The sequence below is a fragment of the Rhea pennata genome, chromosome 1, assembly GCF_028389875.1.
Source record: "Rhea pennata isolate bPtePen1 chromosome 1, bPtePen1.pri, whole genome shotgun sequence".
In the NCBI taxonomy this organism is placed as follows: domain Eukaryota; kingdom Metazoa; phylum Chordata; class Aves; order Rheiformes; family Rheidae; genus Rhea; species Rhea pennata.
Window position 1 is genome coordinate 39,225,100 of NC_084663.1, and position 24,537 is coordinate 39,249,636.

General features: G+C 35.3%; 1 protein-coding gene across 3 annotated transcripts in view; it reads left to right on the forward strand.

The window, feature by feature from the left end:
- CPSF6 (cleavage and polyadenylation specific factor 6) overlaps positions 1 to 20,726 on the forward strand; it is a 32,536-nt gene extending 11,810 nt beyond the window's left edge. Inside the window, exons 5-10 of one of the 3 annotated variants that reach the window (XM_062584362.1) lie at positions 1,444 to 1,617; positions 2,822 to 3,326; positions 5,681 to 5,796; positions 6,134 to 6,287; positions 7,314 to 7,508; positions 20,226 to 20,726. In XM_062584362.1, the coding sequence (XP_062440346.1) occupies positions 1,444 to 1,617; positions 2,822 to 3,326; positions 5,681 to 5,796; positions 6,134 to 6,287; positions 7,314 to 7,503 (1,139 nt within the window). In that variant the 3' untranslated portion in view covers positions 7,504 to 7,508; positions 20,226 to 20,726. Of the gene's footprint in view, positions 1 to 1,443; positions 1,618 to 2,821; positions 3,327 to 5,680; positions 5,797 to 6,133; positions 6,288 to 7,313; positions 7,509 to 15,303; positions 15,461 to 20,225 lie in introns of those variants that run through there. The other 2 variants (XM_062584353.1, XM_062584372.1) reach the window with 2 other exon arrangements.
- The last annotated feature ends 3,811 nt before the right edge of the window (positions 20,727 to 24,537 follow it).

Here is a 24,537-nt window from a genome sequence, read left to right on the forward strand (position 1 = left end):
AATGTGTTCCCTTCTGTTCTCACAGCCTGGCCCCCCACGTGCGGCAAACTCCCATACTACTGTTACGGCAGGTTCTCATGGGGAGTGATTGCTGCCAGGGCAGGAATTATCCCGTCACCCCTACTGCTTGGTTGAAGCTTTGGATTTATGTTAGGGGACACAATTTTGTGCTTGCGCAAAATTTCACGACCAGTCAGCCATGCGGTACCTGCCCTGATCAACTGAGTGTTCCAGTCAGCATTAAGAGCATCATAAGCAGGAAGAACAAGTAGGGAGTTTGAGCAGGTTTTGACAAAAAATATGTAGTTGTTACAGAGAAAGTATTTTTGGGAATGGAGGGGACCACCTGCTGCCCTGGAGAGGACGCTCAGGGAGGATACTTGTCTGTGGATCCTGTTATTACTTCTTCCAGTTGGCCCCTGGGAAAAAGTTTTCCTGTTTGCTTCTTCGTCTTTTATCTTTCTCCCTCCCTCCCTCTGTTTTTATTTTTCCCCAGAAATAACTTTCACCTTTACAGTCAATGTGTAGCATCAGCTGTGGACCCCACTAATTAATCTTTGTGTTTGTGAAACTGTCTCAACATCCTTTGTGCCACAAGAGATTCTTCATCAAAGGCAGGCCTTAAATATGTCTTAAATGATGAGACAGCTTGATTTGCCACTCAAACCATCTTGGATAGCAAAGTCAGAAAACTGTTAGACATATTTCTGTTCAAAATCAGTTCTGCTCTTGTGCTTACCAAAAAAAACCTCCTTAGGTGTGAAAGACCTAAATGCTTTCTACAGAGGCAATCAGAGATATGTGAAACATTGGTTACCTATTTATTAAACCTTTCTTCAGAGAAACTTCTAGGAATCTTTAGTGAACTGAGCTTGATTTAGAAGAGTGAAATTGCGTGATGTTTTAAGCCAATCAAATCTGGTGTTCTTGTGACTCTGCTTCTTTCCTTGCTGCAATGTTGATGCTATTCTGACCTCAGAATAGCATCAGTGAGCAGGTTTAGCATGCTAAGCTAAGAGGAAATTACTGACATTTTTTTCCTTCTTCTTCTTTAGCTTTCTGTCATCTTTCTGGCTCAGATAGACATTAATTTTGGTGGAAGGGTGGGAGGAAGGAAGGGTCAATGGCAGCACCAGGTTATGTCAGTTTACTGTTCTGGAATTGCGAAGTTCTGCTATTGCACTTGAATTAGTCCCATAACAATCTGTGATTTTTTTTTTTTTTTTGCCTATCTGTTAAATAAGGACAAAAATGTTTTATGCAGAGTACTTAAAATTTTACAAAGATGAATCTTATGTAAGCTTAGAGAATCATTATGTACCACTATTGAAGTGGTGTTTTAGATTATTCTTAGTCTTATGCAGTCATAAGACTTTAGATCAAGAATTGAAAAACTTTATGCTATTTTGAATTACATAATTAAGCTTTTGCTTTCCATTGCAGCAACACAGTCTGGTCAGATGTCTGGAGAAGGTAAAGCTGGTCCACCAGGCGGAAGCTCACGTGCAGCTTTTCCACCTAGTAACAGAGGGCGAGGCCGTTTTCCAGGTGCTATTCCAGGTGGAGACAGATTCCCTGGACCAGCAGGGCCAGGAGGGCCACCACCACCTTTCCCAGGTAAACTATTTAATACATAAGACTTTAGTTTTCTTGTATTAATATAACAGGCCTACTTGGAGAATTAAAAATTCAAGGTAGTATGTTAGCAATAAAGGTTAGTATGTTGTAATGAATGCTCACAGCTGGGGTGTAGGATTCTTCACTATCTCTTTGTTGCTGTTCAAAATAGGGTGTTCCAACATCAAAGGTTGTTTGAAGTACTAAAAGAGTTGGAATAGAAGAATAAATAGATTTGATAGCAATATAAATGCATTTTAGAGACATTCTGTATACCAGTGTATTTCTTTTTTTTTTTTAAGCATGAAGAAATTAAGGAAAATCATGTTAGAAACAGATTTGTCTTCACTAAGGTGTAGTTCAGATTTTCTAACTTGCTGTGTGGGGTGAGAATGTCTGTGTTGCAGACCAGTTGTCCAGCAGCATAAAGTAATTGCATTCCTTACTGCATTGCTAGTTTGCACATCATCAGAAATTCAGCTTTGATTCATGCCCACTGGCAGGTCAGTTAGCTTGCACTTCGAATACCACTAACTTGAGGAGGAGGTGTTTGTGTAGTCAGGGACCTGTTATGGGACAAATCTCCATCATGCAGTGGGTTTGTGCTCCAGTTAAGCTCTCATTTCAGATTAAGTTTTCTAAATAAATGTCAGTCTGCAGTAGATTATCTATTAACACTGAAAGGGAAATGGTCAGATTGAAAAACTACTAATGAGTACCTGGTCATTCTGTAGTAGACTCTCTGCTAACACTCAAAGGCAAATGGTCAAATTGGAAAACCACTCATTGAGGTAATATGAAGGTAGGTTTGGATATTTCATTTGCCTGACCTTCTACCATACATTTTTTCCATATTTTTAATATATATTTTATTTTATACTCCATCTGAATGATGAGCTGCAAGTATTAGTAGGCTGCAATCTTTTCTAGTTTTGTAAGCTTTGGGGGTTTTTGGTAACAATAGAAAGTAACTGAAAAATCTTTTTGTTTTTTTACTTGTTTTCGAGTTAATGGTGTTCTCTCTGGAATATTGATAGTGAAGTAACTGTTAAAAATTTACCAAATTATCTGTCCCTAAAGTGGGACCATGTATGCCTTGTGCAAGTTGCACATTGTTCAGTGAGACTAAAAAGCAGAAAGAATTAATCGTTTCAATAAGACTTTTATTTCCCTCTTTTTCTTTTCTTTTCTTTTTTTTCTTCAGCTGGACAAACTCCCCCACGTCCACCCTTAGGTCCTCCAGGTCCACCAGGCCCACCAGGCCCTCCACCTCCTGGTCAGGTCCTTCCTCCTCCATTAGCTGGACCTCCTAATCGTGGTGACCGTCCACCACCACCAGTTCTGTTTCCAGGACAACCTTTTGGTCAGCCTCCACTTGGGCCACTTCCTCCAGGCCCTCCACCACCAGTTCCAGGCTATGGACCACCACCAGGTCCACCACCACCTCAGCAGGGTCCACCTCCACCTCCAGGTCCATTTCCCCCTCGTCCACCTGGCCCTCTTGGGCCGCCCCTGACTCTTGCTCCTCCACCACATCTCCCTGGACCACCTCCAGGTGCTCCACCGCCAGCACCACATGTGAATCCAGCCTTCTTCCCCCCACCCGCCAATAGTGGCATACCTACTTCAGACAGCCGTGGCCCACCTCCAACAGATCCGTATGGCCGACCTCCACCATATGACAGAGGTGACTATGGGCCACCTGGAAGGTGAGTGCTTTTGGTGTAATTTGTTTGATAGCAGCGGGTTTTATTCCTTGGAGGAAGCATTTGTTTTTCTTTTTAAAGCAAACTTTTTAGAAATAAGGGAAAATAAGGCTGGAAGGGATCCCATGAGGCTTCTAACTTTCCACTTTTCACTTTCAATGAAACATACCTCAGAAATATGTTTATAGAATTAAGAAAGTCTTGAAATGTAACACTATTGTTCTCGTTTTCCCTTTTTGTCTCTGAACTGCTTGTCTTCACTGTTAATGTTTGGTGTCATTCCATGTGTTCTATCTGCAAACTTATCCCTTCTAATGCAGTGGCTTGTGGCTATGCTTCTGCCTCATCTTGAAATGCTCATTTGTACCTTTGTCGTCTTGCTTTGCAAGCTGTCTTGTTGGAATGCTCTAGAGTTTTCCTTTTTGAATGTGTACTTGTGTTGAGTACAGTGCAGTACCAAGATCTGTGGCTGTATCATTTTCATCTTTTAGCAGCTGTGCTGAAACCCTTCTCTTCATGGCTTCAACTCAAAAGTTAATCTTTTTGCCTCAAAAAACAGATGTGGATATACTCCAAGACTTTTATCTTCCTGTTCTGTCAAATTGCTTCTGCTCATTTGGTTGTCTTCTGGTGTTTGTAGCAGCAGCCTTTTCTATGCTTAATCCTATCTCGGACAGTTTTCGAGTCTCGCTGACTTGACTCATCAAACTTTTCAGATTTTGTTTAAAATTTCTTTATCTGTGGTTTCAAATGCCTCTGTCTTGCTGCTGTTTCTTATATTTCACTGTCTTTGTATTCTTTAAAACATTTTGGGATAAATTGTAAGAAATATACTTATGGTTGCACGTGTATTTTTGAGTTGTGATTTTACTCCTAGTATGAGATACTTCTTGCATAAAGCTGTTTTTCTGCAAAGACACTTTGCTTTGATGCTTCCTTTTACATATAATCACAAAGGCTTTTTTCTTAAAAAAAAAAAAAAAAAAAAAAAAAAGAGAGAGAGAGAGGAAAAAAAAAAGGAAAGAAAAAGAAAACCCAACCATTTGTACGTATTAGTTTCATACAGAAACTGTAGAAACTCAAACATTTGGCTTATTGGCCTAAAATAGAATAAATAAGTCTCTCTGATAGACAAAATCTAGGTTGTCCGCAGTTTATAGAATGGCTGGGGAGGGAAGGAGTGGGAGTAGGACAGTATCAGTTTACTTGCTGTCCAGTATTTTCATTAATAATGTTAAAACTATCATCCGTAACTATTTAAATTGTCATTAATTATATATCATAGGCGTTTCACTGGAAATAACATGTCCATAAGAGAAAAAATACATATTCCATTCTATGGGAGGCACACGAAAAATAATACTCAAAACTCAGGGAGGTATGAATTTTTAGACATTTCCTCTTATGCTAAACTGGCTATAGGATGTTGTTCCACTTCTTGCACTTAAGAGGATAGCATTACTTATGATTCTGCATTTTCTTTCTACCAGAAGAACTAACACTGTTTTAGGAATATCATCAGGCAGTGGGCCAGTTTAACAGTCTCAACTTTTGTCTCTAACACATTCCTCCAGATTTTCTCTATGGTACAGTGGCTGGTTAATAGGACTCTGCAAAACTTTTGGGAAATTTTTGTATAAGTTAACTTATGTTACTTTGGAAAACATATATAGGCGTGAATAATTAAAGAAAAAAGTGTAATGAGAGTACAAGGATTCTCCTTTATTGCTTCCTCCTTACTATGACTGGTTTGGGGGTAAATTCAGAGCACCTTGAACTTGACCAGGAACATTAAAAAATAAAATTAACTGTAAAATGTTGAAGTGTCTTCCAGAAAATAGAGTGTTTTAAAGATGATAGAGTAAATTTGCTTTTCCTAAGTTATAGCATTCTGATCTCAGGAATCTGGGAACCAGGAGCATATAGTTCTCTAATTCCAGTATTGTTATAAAAATGATTTCTAATTTTGCTCAAAATGCATTACCCATGTATGTGCATTCCCACATCCATTCAGTTGGGATAATATTTACTTATATATCTTCAAGGATTTTATGAAAATAATTTCATAAAATTCGCAGTATTAAGCGCTGCTGAATCTTCAGAGTAAATGGGATAAACAAGAATAAGCGTATTTATGTAGCAGATAACTGTTTTTTTGTTTGTTTTTACCTTTTTCTTCTAGCCTTCAGGATTGTATACTGTAACATGGTCCTTAACAAAGCAAAACCCAAATACAGATCCTGCTTTCTTTTCTGTTTGTCACTTTGCTTGAAGTTGCAAACTCAGAATGTTAAAACTGCAATGCTATCTTCCTAAGTTTTTCTGACTATTTTAAATAGTAGTTTTATTACTTGCAGAGAAATGGATGCTGCCAGGACACCTCTAAGTGAAGCAGAATTTGAAGAAATCATGAATAGAAATAGGGCGATCTCAAGCAGTGCCATTTCAAGAGCTGTATCAGATGCCAGTGCTGGTCAGTAAAACTCAATTAATGTTTCCCATTCTACATCACTGGAGAGACTTTATAGTTTTCCTATTAAGAAACTTGCAGCCTGAAGCCCCATTTTTATAATTATTATGATGTGACGCTGAATTTAGGCACAACCTATGATTGATTTTGTATTGTATTCAAATTAGTTTTTGAAATTACTTTCTGATTACTGAACTGGATAGCATTTAATATTTGGTACTACACTAAATGATCTGGATGGCTGTTGAAGAGAAGACACTCCAAATGGTAATATTATTATGGATGATAAATCTTTGTTTTAATTTGCATAATTTTCTAATAACAACTTTATCATTTTCAGGGGATTATGGAAGTGCTATAGAGACCTTGGTAACTGCGATTTCCTTAATTAAACAGTCCAAAGTATCTGCTGATGATCGTTGTAAAGTACTTATTAGCTCTCTTCAGGATTGCCTTCATGGAATTGAGTCTAAGTCTTATGGTTCTGGATCCAGGTAAAACTTTCCTCTTCCATCTGCAACTGTTCATTAAAAGTGAAGGTGTAGGGCAGGACTGATTCACAGAGGAGGAACTGCATCCTATAAGAAGCTTAGTGACTGCTTAGTCGCACAAGAAATCTGTGAAAGAAACAAATGCTGGTTTCCCAAATCTCAGTGATCTGTCTTTTAATTAGCATACTTCCAAAACTAATCTGACTAGCCTAACATTAACTTTTAATTAGTATCTGCTCTCTACATGGTACTATTGAAGTACATAAATATCAAAATAGAATTTTCCTTTATCAATTAAGCAGTTATTTTCCTTTATCAATTAAGCAGTTCAGTACATAATTTTGATTACAATTTGCTGTTGAAAATGAAAATTGACGTATATGTCACTAAATTTCATTTTACTTAAAAATAATTTTCCCTTGTTTACCATAGTAGTAACACACTTGAGATGGATAAGTTGGATAAAATGTTTTTGCTTGTTCTCCTTTACCATATAATATAAAAATTGAAAGTAGATCTGAAATCCATGGACATCTTCCTAGTACAAATCAGAGATTAGTATTTCTTTAAAAACTTAAATAATGTCCTTGAAATAATTTCAGAGTTAGTCCAAACGTTGTGCTTATAGTGTATTTGCATACTGTAGCAGTAGTATAGATGACCTTGAATATTAAAAGCACAAAGACAGCTGTTTCTGACACATTTTCAGTAGTCAAATTAGCAGCTGCATTGTAGTAACCATTTGAGGTATGGTGTATTCCTTCAGCTGATTTCAGTCCTCTTGTCCTCCATTCTGTCCACCTGCTTTCTGACTTTTCCTTGAAGATTAGGAAGCGGATGACTTCTCCTTACTATCTTTAAGTGAGCTCTTAGCCACCACCTTCTATACCAGCTATCTTTCATGTTATATACCAAAACATTTCCACACCACAGTGAACAGGTATTTCTCTCATATCCTTTCTGATCACAAAATCAACATGTGGATGGCTTGTAGTTTGAAGAAAAAATTAATGAAGTAATTTCTTTTAGAAGACGTGAGCGATCCAGGGAGAGGGACCACAGCAGGTCAAGAGAAAAAAGTAGACGCCACAAATCACGTAGCAGAGATCGTCACGATGACTATTACCGGGAAAGAAGCCGTGAAAGAGAGAGGCATCGTGACCGTGACAGAGACCGCGACAGAGAACGTGACAGAGAGAGGGAATATCGTCATCGCTAGAGAAGGTGAGCATTTGTTTCATGTTCTTGAAATTAACTGTCACTGTTTTAGTAAAAGTAACTACTCTAGATTTGAGTTATTTACACAGTTAATGTCTGCGTTTAAATGGTCCAGCAGTATGTAGTGAATCACTTTCTTCTTGTAGCATCTGAAATAAACTTGGGTAAGTAATGACAGGTAACTCTGGTTGTGGGAGGGAGGGAATTTTTGTGTGATTCCTTTCTTCTGCAGTTTGCATGCCTTCTTTCTAATTTTTTGTGATGTGGTATTAACTGTTGGCAATTCTTAGGAGGATTAAACCAATTCTTGAAAAAGCAGTAAGCCAGACTCATAAGTCTGCTCTTTCTCTAGTCTTTGAAAATTTGTGGTTGTATTTTCATTTGTATTTTAAAATTAAAAAATCAACTTGTGCAATGACTGTAGCATGTAGCACTTTATAGTAATGTTTGCATTATTTCAGTGTGGGGAACACGTGTATTGTTGCAGTCCTTGCACAAATAGATCTTTTCAAATTTTATTTCAGTGAGTTTTATTCATATTCAAGGAATGTAGCCAGACTTTGCTCTTTAATTTATGAAATGTGGCCTCTCAGTATTTTCATCCTTTTTCTTATCTTTTAACCAAATTTCAGGTATTATATTCAATTAGATTGACGGTTGGTTGTTGTCCCTTGCACTGCCCTGCTTTTTCATTCCCTCCACCCATTTGATAGTAAAGCCATTGTCTGAAGACTAATAAATAAATGTATGACACAAGCATTGGTTCTTTTCTGGTTGTTTACATGCTAAAGTGTTCTGTTTCATATATCTGCAGTCTTGCCTGTATCAAATATCTAGATAGCTATGGAGTAGCACTCTGAATAATGCTTTTTTCAGTGTGCTACTGAGGGCTTTAAAATACATAGGAACATTCATCTCATTACGTAATGTCCCATTTTGAGAATCAGTAATTTGAACTGTTCATGATTCCTTGTATTTGACTGTTGGAATAAAACCTGCCTCGTGCTTTCATTGAGCTAGTCTTTTCCCTTTTTAGGAGAATTCTCTGTTAAATCTACATTAAAATTGAAATTTAGCAGACTTGCTTGTCTGCCTGACTTCATTTCTTATGTTTACCTTCACATTTGGTTTCCAGATTGCATGTGGCACTTATTCATGGAAACTCATTTGCAGAAGTTAAATAAAACAAAACTTTCTAGAAATCTATAAATTATATTCCTAAGCAAAAATAGACTTACAATTTTGTATCAACTGAATGTCAGTTTTTTATAGTAGACTTTTGTGACACTGAGTCCTGGAGAGAACAAAATGTGATACCAAACACTCTAGCCTGTTCAGTGTTACGTGGGATGCTGGTTTGGGTTCATACGCAAACAGGAGACATGTAAAGCAGTAATGGACCAAGAAAAGGAGAGTCAAAGGCTTAAATAGGAAGGTGAAACATGGTAACTCAAATAAAGCTGGCAATAATATATATCTCTTAATGCCACTTTTTGTTATAAAAAATGGCTTGGTAAAAATATTTCTGGAATTTCTTTTTTTTTTTTTTTTTTTTTAAAAAAAAGCAACTGTGGTTCTTAATTGTAAGATGTCAGAACATAAAAATACAGATTTAACAAAAGTAAATGTAGTTTCTTCTTTTGAATTGGATTTTGTGATATCTGCCAGTAGTTGGTATTAATAGGAGGTGATCATTGAGCTGAACTATGGATGCATTTCCAGAGCTTTTTACTTCTGTTGGAAAGGAGTAAGCTATACTAAAAGTTGTTCATAGTTTGGAATTTAAGGTTTTTTTTACCCTTGATATGCTTTGTTATTAAAGCTTTAATTTTTGTGTATGTAGATTGTTATGTATGTAGATGTGGAGTTTCTGTGCCAAGTACAGATTCCTCCCTGCCACCCCCCTCCACCTCCACCCTGCCCAGGAGAACATGTCCAGTGTCATTAGGTTGCATTTTGTAATTACCAAAACACAATTTTAAAATGAATTTTAATCCTATCGTGAGACTGTGATTTCAGTCTCAGGTGGAATTTACATATGCAACTTGCTTCAACTTTGTTATGTGCTGGGACTTCACTTTTTTCAGGGGAGTTGTATAGATAAGATTCCCTTGCACAATAGAAGAAATTTCGTAAGAACTTGATTAAGGGCAAATTTAGTATTCTATGTGTAAATTAAGGCATTTGGTATTTTTGAAAAGAGAAGTTGTAAACATTTTGTTGTGTTACTGTCTTAATGAAGGAAGACTTTTTGTAGTTTTGTTTATATATATATATATATGCATACATACATATATATGTGTATATATATATATATATATAAAAATACAGTGACCTGTGACCTTCTGGTTTGTATGTTTCATTTCCACCAAGATGTATGTCACCATACATTTTTTTTGTTTTGTTCTTTACATTGCTTAATATTCATAAACTGATTTAACAATCTCAGTAAATAACAGCAGTACTGAAAGGAGCTGCTCCCCGTATCACTGTGTTTTATCAGATAACATGGATGTGTGCCTGCATCCCTTGAATGGCACCTATACTTCTGATTTCTGTGTGTACCTGTAGTCGTAACTGTGAAACTGTATTGGCATTAAAAAAAAATGTTACACATCTAGTTTAGAAGGCTTTTAAAAGTTCTTTGTGAACATTTGTATGCAGTGAAATTCAGTTTGTATTGTATTTACTTACATTTATAGAGATGGATTAAATTGGAATAAAATATTAAATGTGTTCTATAAAAACTCTCTCAAAAAAAAATCAGATGTACCATAGCAGATATTTACACTTCTGTTTGTACACTTTATTGTTTAAAATTACATTGTCACAAGATTGTTGTGTGCCTTTACTTGAGTAAAGCATTCATGTGCATTGATAATACACTCTTCAGAATTACTATAAACTGAATGTTTCCTTGAAACATCTTACCTTCGCAAGTAGAAAGACTTATCAATGTTTTTTTTAAAAAAAGACAAATGTCCAGCCTGTAGAAGTCCCCCAAAAATCTGATAGAATCATATTTAGAAGCATTAGTAGTAAAGTGAATGTGTACAAACAGAATAGTAATATAACTTTATCAGAATGAGCCCTGACTTTTTTTAGACATTTTTTTTTTTTTTAGTTTCACTGATACTTCTATGATGTGTTTTAGCTGATACACTGTCCCAATCTTAATTTGTCTGAATTTCTATAACTGCTGAATGTTAAGCTCTTAATTTTTATGTTTTTGTAATTGGGTCAATTGATTATTTTATATTTAAAATGGATTTGGACTGAATTGCAAAGGAGAACTACACTAACATTGTAACAGCTGATATGTATGTAGACTTTGTATTCCGTATTTCATGGCTTTTCTGATTTTTTTCTGCTCTCAAACCACTGTAAGCAAAATCATATGAAGTCAAATGTACTTTTGAAGCTCATACTCTTCAAAATGTGCTTTCATCTCTTCCTGAAAGAGTTTTGAGCTTTGGAGTGGTTTAAGAACTAACACAGTGGCATTTTTTGGTATCAGGAGAGGAAATAGTACTTGATAGTATTAGTAACATTCATTATATTTTTGTCTGTATAAATAGGAACTGACCTGTAACAGTGTATTAGCAGTGTATTAAGTGGTAAGCAAAGTATGAGAATAAATTAACCTTTTAAGAAACCTTGTAAACTAGTAGGAAAATGCCTATTTTGTAATTGTCTTAAGAATAAGCTTCTAGTTAATAGCTGATTTTTAGGTGAATCATGGTAGCCTTATTCAAGAATGAGGAGTATATAGCTGCCTGGAACTATTTCAGATCTCATTAAGCTATTATGAACATTATTTACCTAATCTCTCTTTTTTTGAAATGTGTGTTTTTGAGGAAGCATTTCTGTGGGGCTATTTTTTAAAACAAACAAACAAACAAACAAAACCCCCAAACCTGACCACTTCTACCAAAGCAACATATTATATTTATTTTTCCCCAAACTCTTACCAGAATGTTTGGCACTTTTTTTGCTGTATCTGGCACTCATGAGATGAGAGATGCTTAGTGCATATGATTCACTATTTAAAACCCACTGCATAGGAGTGGAAAGACAAGCAGTGTCACTGTTTCCTGTATGTCTTAAGGTCTATTTTATGACTATTTTGGTGCTTCATAAAAGCATGTTATTTTCTTCTTATAACAGTTTAGTGACATCTCTCGTTTTCTCGAGGAGTGACAGGATGATTTCAAAAATAAATGAACCAAAAGATCTTATAATATTGTTTATTTTCAAATGTATAACTATGTAAATTACTACTTTTTTTTCTATGAACAAGGTATTGCAATTTTGTTGTCTTCTGAGGTCTTTTAACACACATTTGTATTTTTATATTCCCCACATCCTATGCCTTTTTTCCTTTTGTTTGTGAAGTTGTAGTTCTGACAAATTTGAGCTCTATAAAAGTTCCTCAAGAAATTTGTCTTCAAGGCTATATAACATTTGAAACAAAGAGAAGTTACTAGCATGTGTAAATGTTGGATTGATAGTGTTCTTCAAAGAATGAACAGATTCAGTTGTTTTTTTTCCTTTTGCTCATTGTGGTTTGAGAACTAAGATTTCTTATTAAAAAAAAAAAAAAGAAATGAGAACTCTTCATTTTATGTTTTGCTGTGGCAGCCTGATCTACCTTTTTGTGTCTTCCTCATATATTAATGTTAAAGATACTTACCTACCTCACAGCTTTTTAAATTGTGAACTAAAATCTATTTTTTTTTTTCTGAACACACTTATGTGTTCATCAGTTACTTTTTGTGAATGTATGAGCTAGGATAATAGGAGAAGACATACTCTGAATGAAACTGTAGTTTGGGAATATATACATATATACATTTTTCCCCCTCCCCGTATAAATTTTTGTGGTGTGGGAAATTGTTCTGTTCTAAATTATACATTATGAGATTGAGCAAAGATATCAGGTAAGTACAGTAGTAATTGAAGAAGGGGAACAAATGGAAAGTGCTAGGAGTGAAAGAATAGTGGTTTGTAAATGGACAGAAACTGATAATATGCCCTAACTTGCATGTAGAAAGACACATACAGAGTCAAGCTTGAAATTGCTTCCTTCTCACTATGTTGTAGGTAAACTATCATGTTATTTAGAGGTCTGTGACATTCAACTGGTTGGGTTAAACCAATCTCTGGCCATGAAGGCGTGGGGTGTAGAGGGTTGTGGGTTTCTTTTTTATTCGGGGGGGAGGAGTGTGGGGGGAGCATTTTTGCTTTGTGTAAACTTTTTTATTTAGAGAATAAAAAGATTTACAAAGTCATTTGTAGGAGCAATTAGGATATAATGACAAATGCGTGTCATTTATCTTGCTCAAATGTGAATATGTTGGGAGACTGAAATCCAGTTTCTGAAAGTATCAGATAAATTATTACATTATCTTTACCTAAACTTGAAGGGCATATGCACATACAGCTTTAAATTATTGTAGAATTTTCAGACTTTAAAAGCTGTTTAAAGCTTTCATATGCATATTTGGATGATCAGAATTAAAGGAAAGAAGTTAAGATTTGCTACTGCAAGATGCTTTAAATACAGATATACATATATAGCTATCTATCTCTGAAATTTTTGTTGTAAGATTTTCTTTCAGTTGTGAAAACCAGTGCTCAAGTTGCATCTTGCTTAAATACAAAAATGTTTGCTCACCTAAAGTTCTGGGATTTCATTTATGAAATATTCTGACATAAAATACTAAATTTTAAGCCACAAAAGAACTATTTTACAAATAAGTTTGAAGTTTAAATTTTATTAGAAATGCTGGGAAACTGCTTGCTGTATGTTGTTAAATTGTACAAATCTAACCTATGCTTGGGACAGATAGCTCAGATTAACTTTAGGCAGACAGAAAAGAGCATTGCCCAGAAGCATTAACTAAAGCTTTAATATTATTTTTCTTTCTGTTTTTTTTTAAGTTGTTTCTTAATTCAATATTCTACTTCCTTGTAGAATACTGAAAAGTGCTGAATATGAAGGTATAATCCATACAGTTTTATTTCTTCCTTTTGGAACTACATTAGTTCTCTAATTTTGCCAAACTACAGTGGCAGAATACTTGGAACCAAAATTTATACCACTTCGGGGGATTTTAATGGGTAACATTTTTATAAAGTGAAGGTTCAGTGTGATGCTGACCATCTTAAAATCCCTATATTGACAAGCATTGATCCTCAGTACAGTTTAGCATGCATTCTTTTAAGTTCCTGTAGTTCCATAATTACCGTTACAAATCAAGCAAATTATTCCCAGGAACTGAAGCTTTCTTATGCTAGTATTATAAATCATATATATGGTGCTCTGGATCTGTTAACTGTCACCATAAAAATGATAAAGATCCATAATTCTTGCCACAGCAATTGTATTTTGAGAGCAGCAAATTCTGACATACAGTCTCACAGCTGTCATATACTTATTGGTCCACTGAAAAACTTGAGAATCTCCCCTGTTAGTGCCAACTTAGCTTCCAACTCTAAATATGCCCTTTTATGATGGCAAGACTTCATCACTTTGCTACTGAAAAGTTTTAAAAGCACCTTTGGAGGTTTTGGTCCCTGGGGAAAGAATTTCCCCAAGAGCAGTTGCTGGTCAATACATTCATCGCTTGAGAGGAAAGTTTGTGAATGAAAAAAGAAATTCCATTCTGCTTCAGATTTGGATTAATTTGTACACTAAACTTCTTGGCTATACCTATTTGAATGTTATGTTAATGGTCATTTTGAGGAAAGGAAGAAGAATGTGTCAATTGTTCATACAGAAATCAATTACTTTGTTTTTGAAGTGTTTTGAATTACCATAATAGTAAAAGGATCTTTGACAGCTGTGTACTGGTGTGTGTTCATGAAATTGCTCCTCTAAATGTCTGTTTTTCAAATGAACAGTTTAATGTGTTGGCTTTTTATACAATTTGATTTAAATTATTTTGAAATTATTGAATGTTGAAATTGTGAATTATTAATGAAATGAAGCTAACTAATTATGTTTTGTAATCGAATTCAACTGAAATCCAGTGTATGGAATTATACCATCCCAGGTATTTTGTGAACTCTTACAATAATTATCTTTGGATGATGTGGTTCATAATTTGCAAAAATAGATGAGAGTAGGAAGTAGAGTTTGAGGATTTTTCTAGGGAAAGTAGGTGAGAAAACCTGCAAGTCTATATTGTATTACTTGAAAACTGGGTTCTTGTGATTAAAATTTGAGTGTACTTTTAGATGTAAAGCCCATACTGCTTGCCACTAGTCTGAAAATCTTTTGAGTATTGGTATCAGATTCTGTGTGCTTTCAAATGTTACTGAGCTGTAAGTCATCCACTTCATTTTATATTCAGTGCATTAATTAAATGTCAAGTAAATAAGTTTAAAGCTGCTGTAAGTGGGCAGGCAAACATGTAAAGGAGAAATCTAGTTGTGGCAAGATTATCTTACATGCTTTCTCATTTACTCTTGCAGAATACTTACTTTAGGAAACGTCCTATGTAATGTTTCCATCAATCACAGAAACAGTAGCTATTTCTCCCTTTATAGTTTACTATTTCAATTGTTAATTTTATATTCTTTCAACCTTGTTGTACAACAACATTAATTTTATTTTTGACTATTGTATTATAAAAGTATCTTGCGCAAATGAGTAGCTACTGCTTCCAGGTATTTTGTATTAGATTACATTATGGTGAAGTAGATGCACGACTTGTGTATGTATAGATAAGCCAACATTTTTCTGTGTATTATGGGGACTAGCAAAATCTACATCACAAATTTTGACACATTACAGCTGAAGGAAGAGGAACGACCTGCAAGACAAGAAACATTCTTCAAGGAAAGATGCTTGTCCAGCAGTTTGCTTCATGTGATTGAACTGAGCCTGTAAGGATTCATGGATAAAATGAACAGGAATAGATCTGAATAAAGCAAATCTGCATACATGGTAACCAGTAGCTCTTTTACTTTTTTATGTTGCTTAACTTGTTTTATTTGAGGGAAACCTGTGTGATTTAAACCTTATAGCTTTTGCAACTTTATTACTGGTTATATACATTTGGCAATTATAATGTGCAAGCAATTGGAAAAAGTCAAGTAAATGCTTGTTTTTATAGTAGTTTGTTCTTGTTAAAATGTTCATATGATAATGTCTGTACACAGCACCACTTTGATTACAGTAGATGTAGTGTTGTAATAAACTGTTTAATGGGGCTGATGTGTAAAGCTGTTCAAGTTATTTGATGTTTACACCTCAGGGAAAGTCTTGTGTTCAGCAATATTTAACGATAATGTTACAATGAAAACATTGATGCTGTCTTTAAAAACATCGCAATAGTTCTTGCATATGCCTCAATATAATCTTGCATTCAGTGAGTTAAACATACTAATGTTGCTCTCAGACATTCAATTTTGATACGAAAATAGGTGGTTACGTCAAGTCTTTAATGCTATTTTGCTTTCTAGCAGTTTTTACGTAGGTGGCTTGTGAATTTGCTAAATTGACCTATAAAACTGTAAAAAACTGCAGTTCTTTGGTGTAAATTGTCTGTTTAGAGGAGAGGTAGTCCAAGGTTGATGATTTTAACAAAGTTGTATCTATTGTACAGCTTTGATCTTGACTAACACTACAGTTGAATATAAACTGTTTATATTGAGGGGTGGGAAGGTTAGCTTAAAAAAAAAGCCTGCAGTTATTTACAGTTTTATAGTAATAGTGCTTGTGTGGTTTTTTTCTTTCCCTACCTCTCCCCCTGCTCCCCCAAGGCCCTAGACAGTCTGTACATAGTTGTATATTAGAAATGTGACAGAAGAAACCGGTTGTTTCCATTTTTTTCAGATGGAAATGGGTTTGGTATTTTTCTTAACACTTTGGGGTTTATTCACACATACATTTAAGAGAGAAGGTACAGTTTTATGTCCTCGTTCAGTGATGGGCAATATTTAAATGTTTTAGCAAAAAGTGGCACTAATTAAATCTGTCAAATGAGGTTTTGTAAATTTACCTAAAAACGAGTTGTTGGAGCTGAGAGTGGAAGTTAAGTTCAAATTACAAGAATTTATTTTAAATTCCATTAAGTGAAATACAGATGAATACAATATTTGCAGAATTTGTGAAAACTTTGTTTCTGGCAGCCTTGCACGCCTTGTATTGTAAATTATTGTCATAGATCTAGTCTCAAGAGTTTTCACTGATTCGCATAGCTGTGCGTAATGTTTTGAGTTAAGTTTCAAGACCTCAGATGGCTTTAAGAGGCAACTCTAGGGCAGCTCTTGATTTCTTTTCTTACTGACTTCAAAGATTTTACAGTTGACTTAAATGTGCTACCCCATTCAGAAAAGCACTTAAATCCATTTGGTTTTCCAGAACATTTAGAGCATACGCTTAAATGCTGTAGAGTTTAAGGAAAGTAAACATATGGTTTAAATATTTTACTTGCATAAGTAAATGATTTTATGCTTTACTGAGTTGGGACCAGTAGCCTGTGCAACTGCAAAAGTTTTGCCCAAGTCCAAAATGCTCTAGTGTTAATATATCACATGTCCTTCAGCCAGATTTGCTGCAGACAGGCTGATACTGTTAGACTTGGCTACACACTTCAGACCACCCTCCCCTTCCCCCCACATACTCACACTCACGCACACTTACACTTTTTTTTTTCTTAAATTGTGTACCTCAAGTTCTCATGCATGGGATCACTGGTGTTTATTGAACTATTTGCTACTGAGAAAATATTTGAAATGTTTGTTTAATCCTGTTTAAAAAAATGAAAACTGCCTTTTAAAATTTTGTAAACTGAAAGTTGTATCAAAGAAGTCATGACTAATTTCCTGCTTTTTGTGAATAGGTGTTGGTTACAAACAGTACTATTGTAATTTTTTTTTTACTTAAAAACATTGTTCACTGCTGCGTATAATAAGTTTAAGGGAAGAAAAAAACCTGCCTATAGCTGTTACGTGGGGAATAGCTAGTACTGAAGGGGCAGCAGGTAAGTATTACTCCACTGCATAGACAAAACTTAAAATAAAAAAATAATTTTAAAAGCATTTTATGCAGGAACTGATATTTACTAAACATTGAAATAGATTTAAGGAGACTGTTGCTCTTCTACATAGGGTATAATTTCTCATTCCTGTACAGATTTCCATTGCTGGCAATGGAAATAGCAGGGAGAACACAACATAAGTTAAACTGAGAGATCATTGTGGCTTGAGAGGTGAGATCCCAGTATGAAGCCCCTTATTTCTGCCTGTTCTCTGAAGATTTAGTTTGGATTGATAGATGTATTGTCTGGTGATTTAAATAATTGTCTCTCTATTGTAAGTGTCATTTGTTAGAATTTTTTAAAAAAAAAAAAAAAAAAAAAGAAACAAAAGAAATGTACAGAAAAAATCCAAAGACCCTAATAGACACCAAAAAGGAATATGTCTAATACACGTGATGTGTAACTGGATCTGTAATAGCATTTTTTACCAGGTTTTGGTTTATTAAATGTTACTGACAATTTCCTGTACTCTGTCAGGAAACAGCAGTTTGATAATTTACTGACTGGTGATAATGCCTTGATGGCTCCTGCTTTGTTCTTTTATATCCAATTGTATTTCATCTGCTGGTGATGGTGAAAGTGCAAAACAGTCTATGAAGAAAAGCTTGATTTTTCTTTTAAATATTGATTTTATTTTTTTTTATCTTTAAAATTAATGTTGGGAGCAGTATTATAAAGCTATGTCCGTTATCTTTTCTTGAAAGACAAAACCAAGAAGTAGTGATTTTTGGGGACAGGGGAGATGCTTGAGCAACAAAAGTTGTTTTACGGTAGGTGGGGGTTTTTTATTTTCTTTTTCTTTCTTTTCTTTCTTTTTTTTTCTTTTTAAAGAGAAAGTAGGGTTACTTTAAAAAAATAAAAGTATTGTTTTCAAAAAAGTAAAGTTTCTTCTGGAATAAATATTTTGACAAGTCAAAAACTTAAAAAGAACAAAAAAATATTTTGGAAGATGCGCATTCCCCTCCTCCCCATTCCTTTCTGCTTTCTGTGCCAATAATTTAGGTTCTGCCTGCATTATGAAAAATGTTTGTCAGAACTTCTTCAAATGTATTTACAGTGTGGCTTATGAGTTTGGATAGCTGTTGCATTTTCTGTGTTAACAAGATACCTTATTAAAGTAAGGCGTTAACTTTTTTTTTTTTTTTTTGGAGTGGATGTTCTCTATTTTTATTTCTTTTAGACTAGCAAGGCTTAGTTTTTCTATTGGTTTTTTATCTGATTGTTTAGTTGCATACCCAGTTCCTTGTAAATGTTTTCCCTAGTTGTATGTGGATAACTGCAAATTTAAATATTGTATATACTTATCATATGTATTTCTAGAAAAAATACATGACATTCGTTATAGGAATTCCTGATTTTCTTTTCTTATCCATTTACTTTCTCTACAGATTTAACAGACTTTTTCCTAATTTTGTTTATAGATTTTTTTAATATAGCTTCTTAAATTTACCATTGATTCCTGTGTAGACTGAGATACAGCCTTAAATTTCCTAGTTTAATGCTTAAGATACTTTGTCATGTAGAGTCAAATGTAAGACATGCATGTTTAAGACTGATACACTTCAGAAATCCAAGACACTAAATTCTTCTGCATTGAAGTATTAACCCCACTGTATCTCATAGAAGGAAAGTGCAGATCAGTGTGCATATTGAATTCTTTCCAAAACAAGTGTTTTGACTTTGAGAAGAAGCAACATGAATTTTTTAAAAGGATTTAAATTACTTTGGTAATTGATTATGGAGAGCTTAAGCAAAATGGTTGCAGCATGCTAATTAGTCATGATATTTCTGCAGAAATTTTGTCTCTCACAACTTTACACTGTATTGCCTTGCGATTAATATTGCAGATAGGCTTGGGTTTGGGAGTGTATAGTTTTCTTTGGTTTGCCTTATTTTTTTTTTTTTTAACTAAGATAATCTGACATGCTATGTACTTTCAGATTAATTTTAGTTTTAGGGAATAAATTATTAAAGAGTAACTTGCAGCATAGAAGTTCATTAATTTGATATTCTTGTGGGATTTTTTTTCTATGTTGGCCGAAATGTGATAAAGCATCTCCTATTTGGGTATTATGCACTTGTTAGTACTTTAATCCTTTCTAATGCCCTAGTTATTCCAGTGGATATTAGGTTCTGGTGTAACCCATATCTCTGCTTAAATGTTTTAAAGCTTCTTTTGAAGTACACTAGTTCTATTGATGTGTCTTAAAAATTAGTAAGCTGTGTACATTTGATCCCAATGAAATGGAGCATTTCAGTTGTAAGAATTCCCATCCAGTCATACCATGTAATAAATGTGATTTTACATGATTCAGCACTAACATTTTTTTAATATATTCAATTAATATGCCTTAGTGGCCTGACCCTCTTGTATACTGTATTTTGTAATAGAAAATATTTTAAACTGTGCATATTATTACTGCATTACGAAACAAACATTCGTGAGATCTTCAAAAATAGGAAACTGAGGAATGTGCTTTTATATTCTTTAAATACAAGTGATTGCAAATTTCCCTGTCCTTACTAGTACAGATGTCCTTTTTAAAAAAAAAAAATCCAAAGAAATAATAACTAAACAAAAAAGTGTTTTAAAAGTGAAATACGTTCTTATTTGTTAAACTTCAACATTTTTGTGAAGACTGCTAACACTGCTGACTTTCTAAACATACAGGCTGTGTTACCTTCCTGTACCATTCCCTTTCCTGCTTCCCATTTTGTGCAAAGATATATGAGTAAACGGTTCAAGAAATGGTTTTGAAATTGGTGTTGAGGCTGGTCTAAGCTGGAATACAGAGTTGTGATGCAAAATATAAAGAAATGGATGTTTGTCAGAATGCCTGACTCCAAAGGATTTTATATATAGTAAGCAGTTTTGATACCAGCAGGCCAAAGAGTCTGTTGAATGCTTGAGTCTCTGGAGACCCATATTTCTCAACAAGGTAAGGTGGTATCCTAGCAAATGTGCATTTTAATGGATTTTCAGTGGAGGTACTTAGTTCCATTTTTTTTTCCTTGATGTTATACTTGAAATACTGCATTAACTTTTAGTTTTCATGATTTTCTTTTTTTCAGCCTTTAGGAGACTGTTAAGCAATTTGCTGTCCAACTTTTTTGTTGGTCTTAAACTGCAATAGTAGTTTACCTTGTACTGAAGAAATAAAACCCATTTTTATAAATAAATAACTTTGTCTGTCTTCATTTCAGCTTGTCTGCTACCCTTGCAGTGCTCACTATGTCAGATTCTTTTCAAATATTGAGACATTAAAACTTAGTGTGAATGCAATTATAGCTAGATTCTGTTCTATAATTATTTCTAAAACTAGAAATGATTTTTGTTTATATCAGCTGTTGTCCTTCTGATCTGGTTTTAAAGTGGTAAAACTTTTTGCAGAGTTTTGAGTTAGTGAGAAGTGTTTTTATTTTTTTAAAGCCAATTGAGATATTTTTATCTGTAATACTTTTTCTGTGAGGTACAGTGACTGCATGTAATGTAGCACTGTGAAGAAAAAACAATACAAGAAAGCTATGTAAAATAATTGCTCTCTTTTAAAATCATACTTTGAGAGTCAAACATTAGTGTAAATGCTACCTGAAGTACTTTGGAGCTGTGGTTTGGTGTGTAGCATGGATTATAACAAAGCTGCTGCTGCTGCTTTTTTTTTTTTTTTTTAATCTGACTTCCTTAGTTGAGCAAATTTGGTGAATGTTAGTCATTACAAAGTGCAAGTCTTTGTTAAACGCAGCAGTGGTTAAACCAAGCCTTTGTCAAAAAGATCAGCTGTGTGCCACGAGGAACTGTTGTCAGTTCATCTCATGCAGAGACTTGGCCTGATACCAGTGGCGTAACCTGTAATGCCTTAAAACAAAATCTTGGCAATGTGGTTTAACAGGGCAGATGTTTTACTTGTCTACAGCTAAATCACTGTGTATATATAAAACACATATATAATGTTAAATATAGAAAGTTAGTAATAACATTATACTGTTCCATTCTAATGGTGAACTTACTCTTCATAATATTTGTTGTTAAATTTACTGTTGCACTATATTAAACTATTGATACCATTTTGCAGTGTTAGTATCTCCAGCTTAGGTCTGTGGCAAGCCTCCAGCATCCTGCAATGGTAGGATTATGTGAGAACTCTGTTTTTCATTTTGAAAAAATATTTTTTCTAGTCATTGTAGCTTCAGAAAAAGTCTGGTGTGGAACTTGATTGGCTTGAAAATCAAAATAGTCATGATTTTATTTAAACATGATTTTTGAATGAATGTAGCTGGGCAATTCTCTAGGTCCATGAAGAGGAAATGTTTGTTTCATTAGAAAACGAACCTGAATTTCTTTGCTGAATTTCTCAATCTGTTATAATTAAAATAATATTCAGTGACTCTAAAGGGCTCAGACTTTAATTGTTTAAAATAGCAATCAACAGGTGGGAAAACTAACTTGGCCACAGATTATTTACTGCACCAGGTGTGCCCAAACTTCACAGTTGTGTTCTTAACTAGATTAACCTGAATTTTGGCCCTAGTTTCATTATCAGCATGGGGTTTCTGATGTGGTTTGAATTGAGGTAGGTGGAGTTCTCAGCTGGGGCTCCAGGCTTTGCGCTAGGTTGAAAGCACAGGTGAAAATCACTGCTAATCTGTTTGTTTTGGTTTGGTTTTTAGTTTTAAAGTACCTTATTGCAATTTTCCTCTAGGTTAGGGTGTTCATCAGTTCCCATTACTGAATGGGAGAGAATCATAGAGCATCCTATCCCCAAAAGCACAGGATGTGTAGCCTTTGGTAAACATGGTGAGGCTTCGGTAGTACATGGATGAATTCTTGGTGGAAGCATTCAAGCATAGATTAATTAACCAGGATGCCAGATGCTCACGATCTGTCTTGAATCAGTATCAGGAGGAGGAGGAGGAAGGTAAGTACTTCAAGTAAGTTTTTCCTTCCACATACTGGGAAGATATCACCTGTTCAGTAGAGACAAGGAAATAACTTGATGAAATTTCCCAAGGAATAGTGTTTCAGCTGGGGCAAAAGAGTAGTTTCATTAAAACCTCTTACAAGAAAGAATTCTAAAATTGGAGGATAATTTTTGTTTAAAACCATGGGGACTTCCCTTCCTCCCACTTCCATGCTGTTCAGCTGGTCAGTCAGATTGAAGCTTATGTTTCTGAACAAGGTCCTGTAGCAGGGAGTTAAAACTCACAATCTTTTTTTCCAAAACCTGTTCCAAACTCCAACTGTTGGCTGTGCTAGGGACAACACAAGTTGCAGAACTGGGTATTGCTGTTTGGGGGCAGGGGATGTTCATCTTAGAGAAATCTAAGGAGAGAAAACATTTTACTCTGGAAGAACAAATGCTGACTTGGGAGGGCATATGTTAGGAAAACTTTCCTGCTCATCCCTACTTGCAAGAACCTTGCCTCCAGCCTTTTTTCATAGTCTCTTGTCTGCAGTTGCTGCAGATTGAAAGGTCAGAGCCTCAGCTGAGCTGATGGGAGAGAATCCAGGCTTCAGCAGAAGACTATTTTCCTTGCTTCTTCCCTCTACTGACTAGCAGTGCAGAAAGTGGTGTAGATGCCTCCTGCGTGCAACCTCTTGCTGCAGGCAGGTTGGCCTCAGAGCTAACTCTTCCCATCTATCCTATGCTCCAGGAGGAAAACTTCTTTTTAAAGAACAAAAACAGTTTCCAAGCACAGCCTTAATGGTTGGGTAATACCACTGCATGGTCCTGATTCAGTGTTGATTGGCAGGCTTGGGGGGTGGAGGGGGCAGGAACGAATGGGATATTCCTGAGGTTTAGCAAGGGAGGGCCTAAAGTAGCCACTTCTATGAGCAGTGGATTCTTAAAACCAGCTGACATTAGATTTGTAGACTGCAAGAGGAAACAGTTCTTTCGTTCTTACAGAAATATTCTGTTGCAGGTTTTGCAGCACAGATAGCAGAGCAACAAAGTCTTCAAGGTATCTTTGTGCAAAGAGAAATTTTTCCCTTCTGCTGCTGAACTTCTTCTGTCCCAACTTCAGTGCATGCACTACTGAACTTTCTCTTCTTGCAAAGCCAGCATCTTGCCTTTTCCTGTAAATAGAGGAACATTAGTGATCTGGGAGAGGCTTTATTTCTGAACTCTGTGGAAGTGAAAGAGAGGGAAGCGTCTGCTGGGAAGCAAAACTTGAATAAGTAGTTTTAAGTGTCCTTTTTGTTCCCTGTTGTATTTGGGGAGGGAAGAGATTCTCAGAGTATTAGTGATGTTCTGTACCATTTTATTCTCCCCTGGTTTATCCTTGAAACTTTCTCCTTTTCATTTCAGGTAATACTGCAGCTGGTCCAGGGGAGATGAGTTGCAAAACAGAGGAAGAGCAGATTGCAAATCAGATTACAAATCAAAGTCAGTATATAGCTGTGAAAGATAAGCTTTTCAGCTCAGACTGTAAAAGGAAGATGTGGCTTGTAGCAGATGTGTAGCTTACAATTACACTAAGATATCTTTTATACAAACACTGTTAAAGGAACGTCAGAGATGTGGGCACACTTGCGGAGTCTTTGCCCCCAGTTTGTCCTGAAATATTAGACTATGAGAAATAGTGACATGTGAGGGAAGGACGCACTGCTTTAATGATTGTGGAGCCAGAAGCTATGTTTTGCATGGCCGGTTAGCAGAGTCCTTGTGAAAGCCTGTAGCATCCTGTTCACAGAAACGTGATTCAGCAAGATGTTTGCCAAGTTAACTTCTATGCTTTTTTACAAGGATGGCCACCTGGTAGGATAGCCTAATTTTTATAGGGATGAAGTCTGCATGTCTCATCTGACAGCAGGGTTGAAGTAGTTAAAGGATAGTAAGTTTACTTGATCTATTGGACGTATCTTGGCTTACAACACAGAGTATTCCAAACATAGTGAAGAATTAATTTTAAAGAGCTGATGCTCATTAATGTACTGCAAGTTGTAGTTGTTCAGAGTGCTGCTGCTCAGAGCAGTTTGCCAT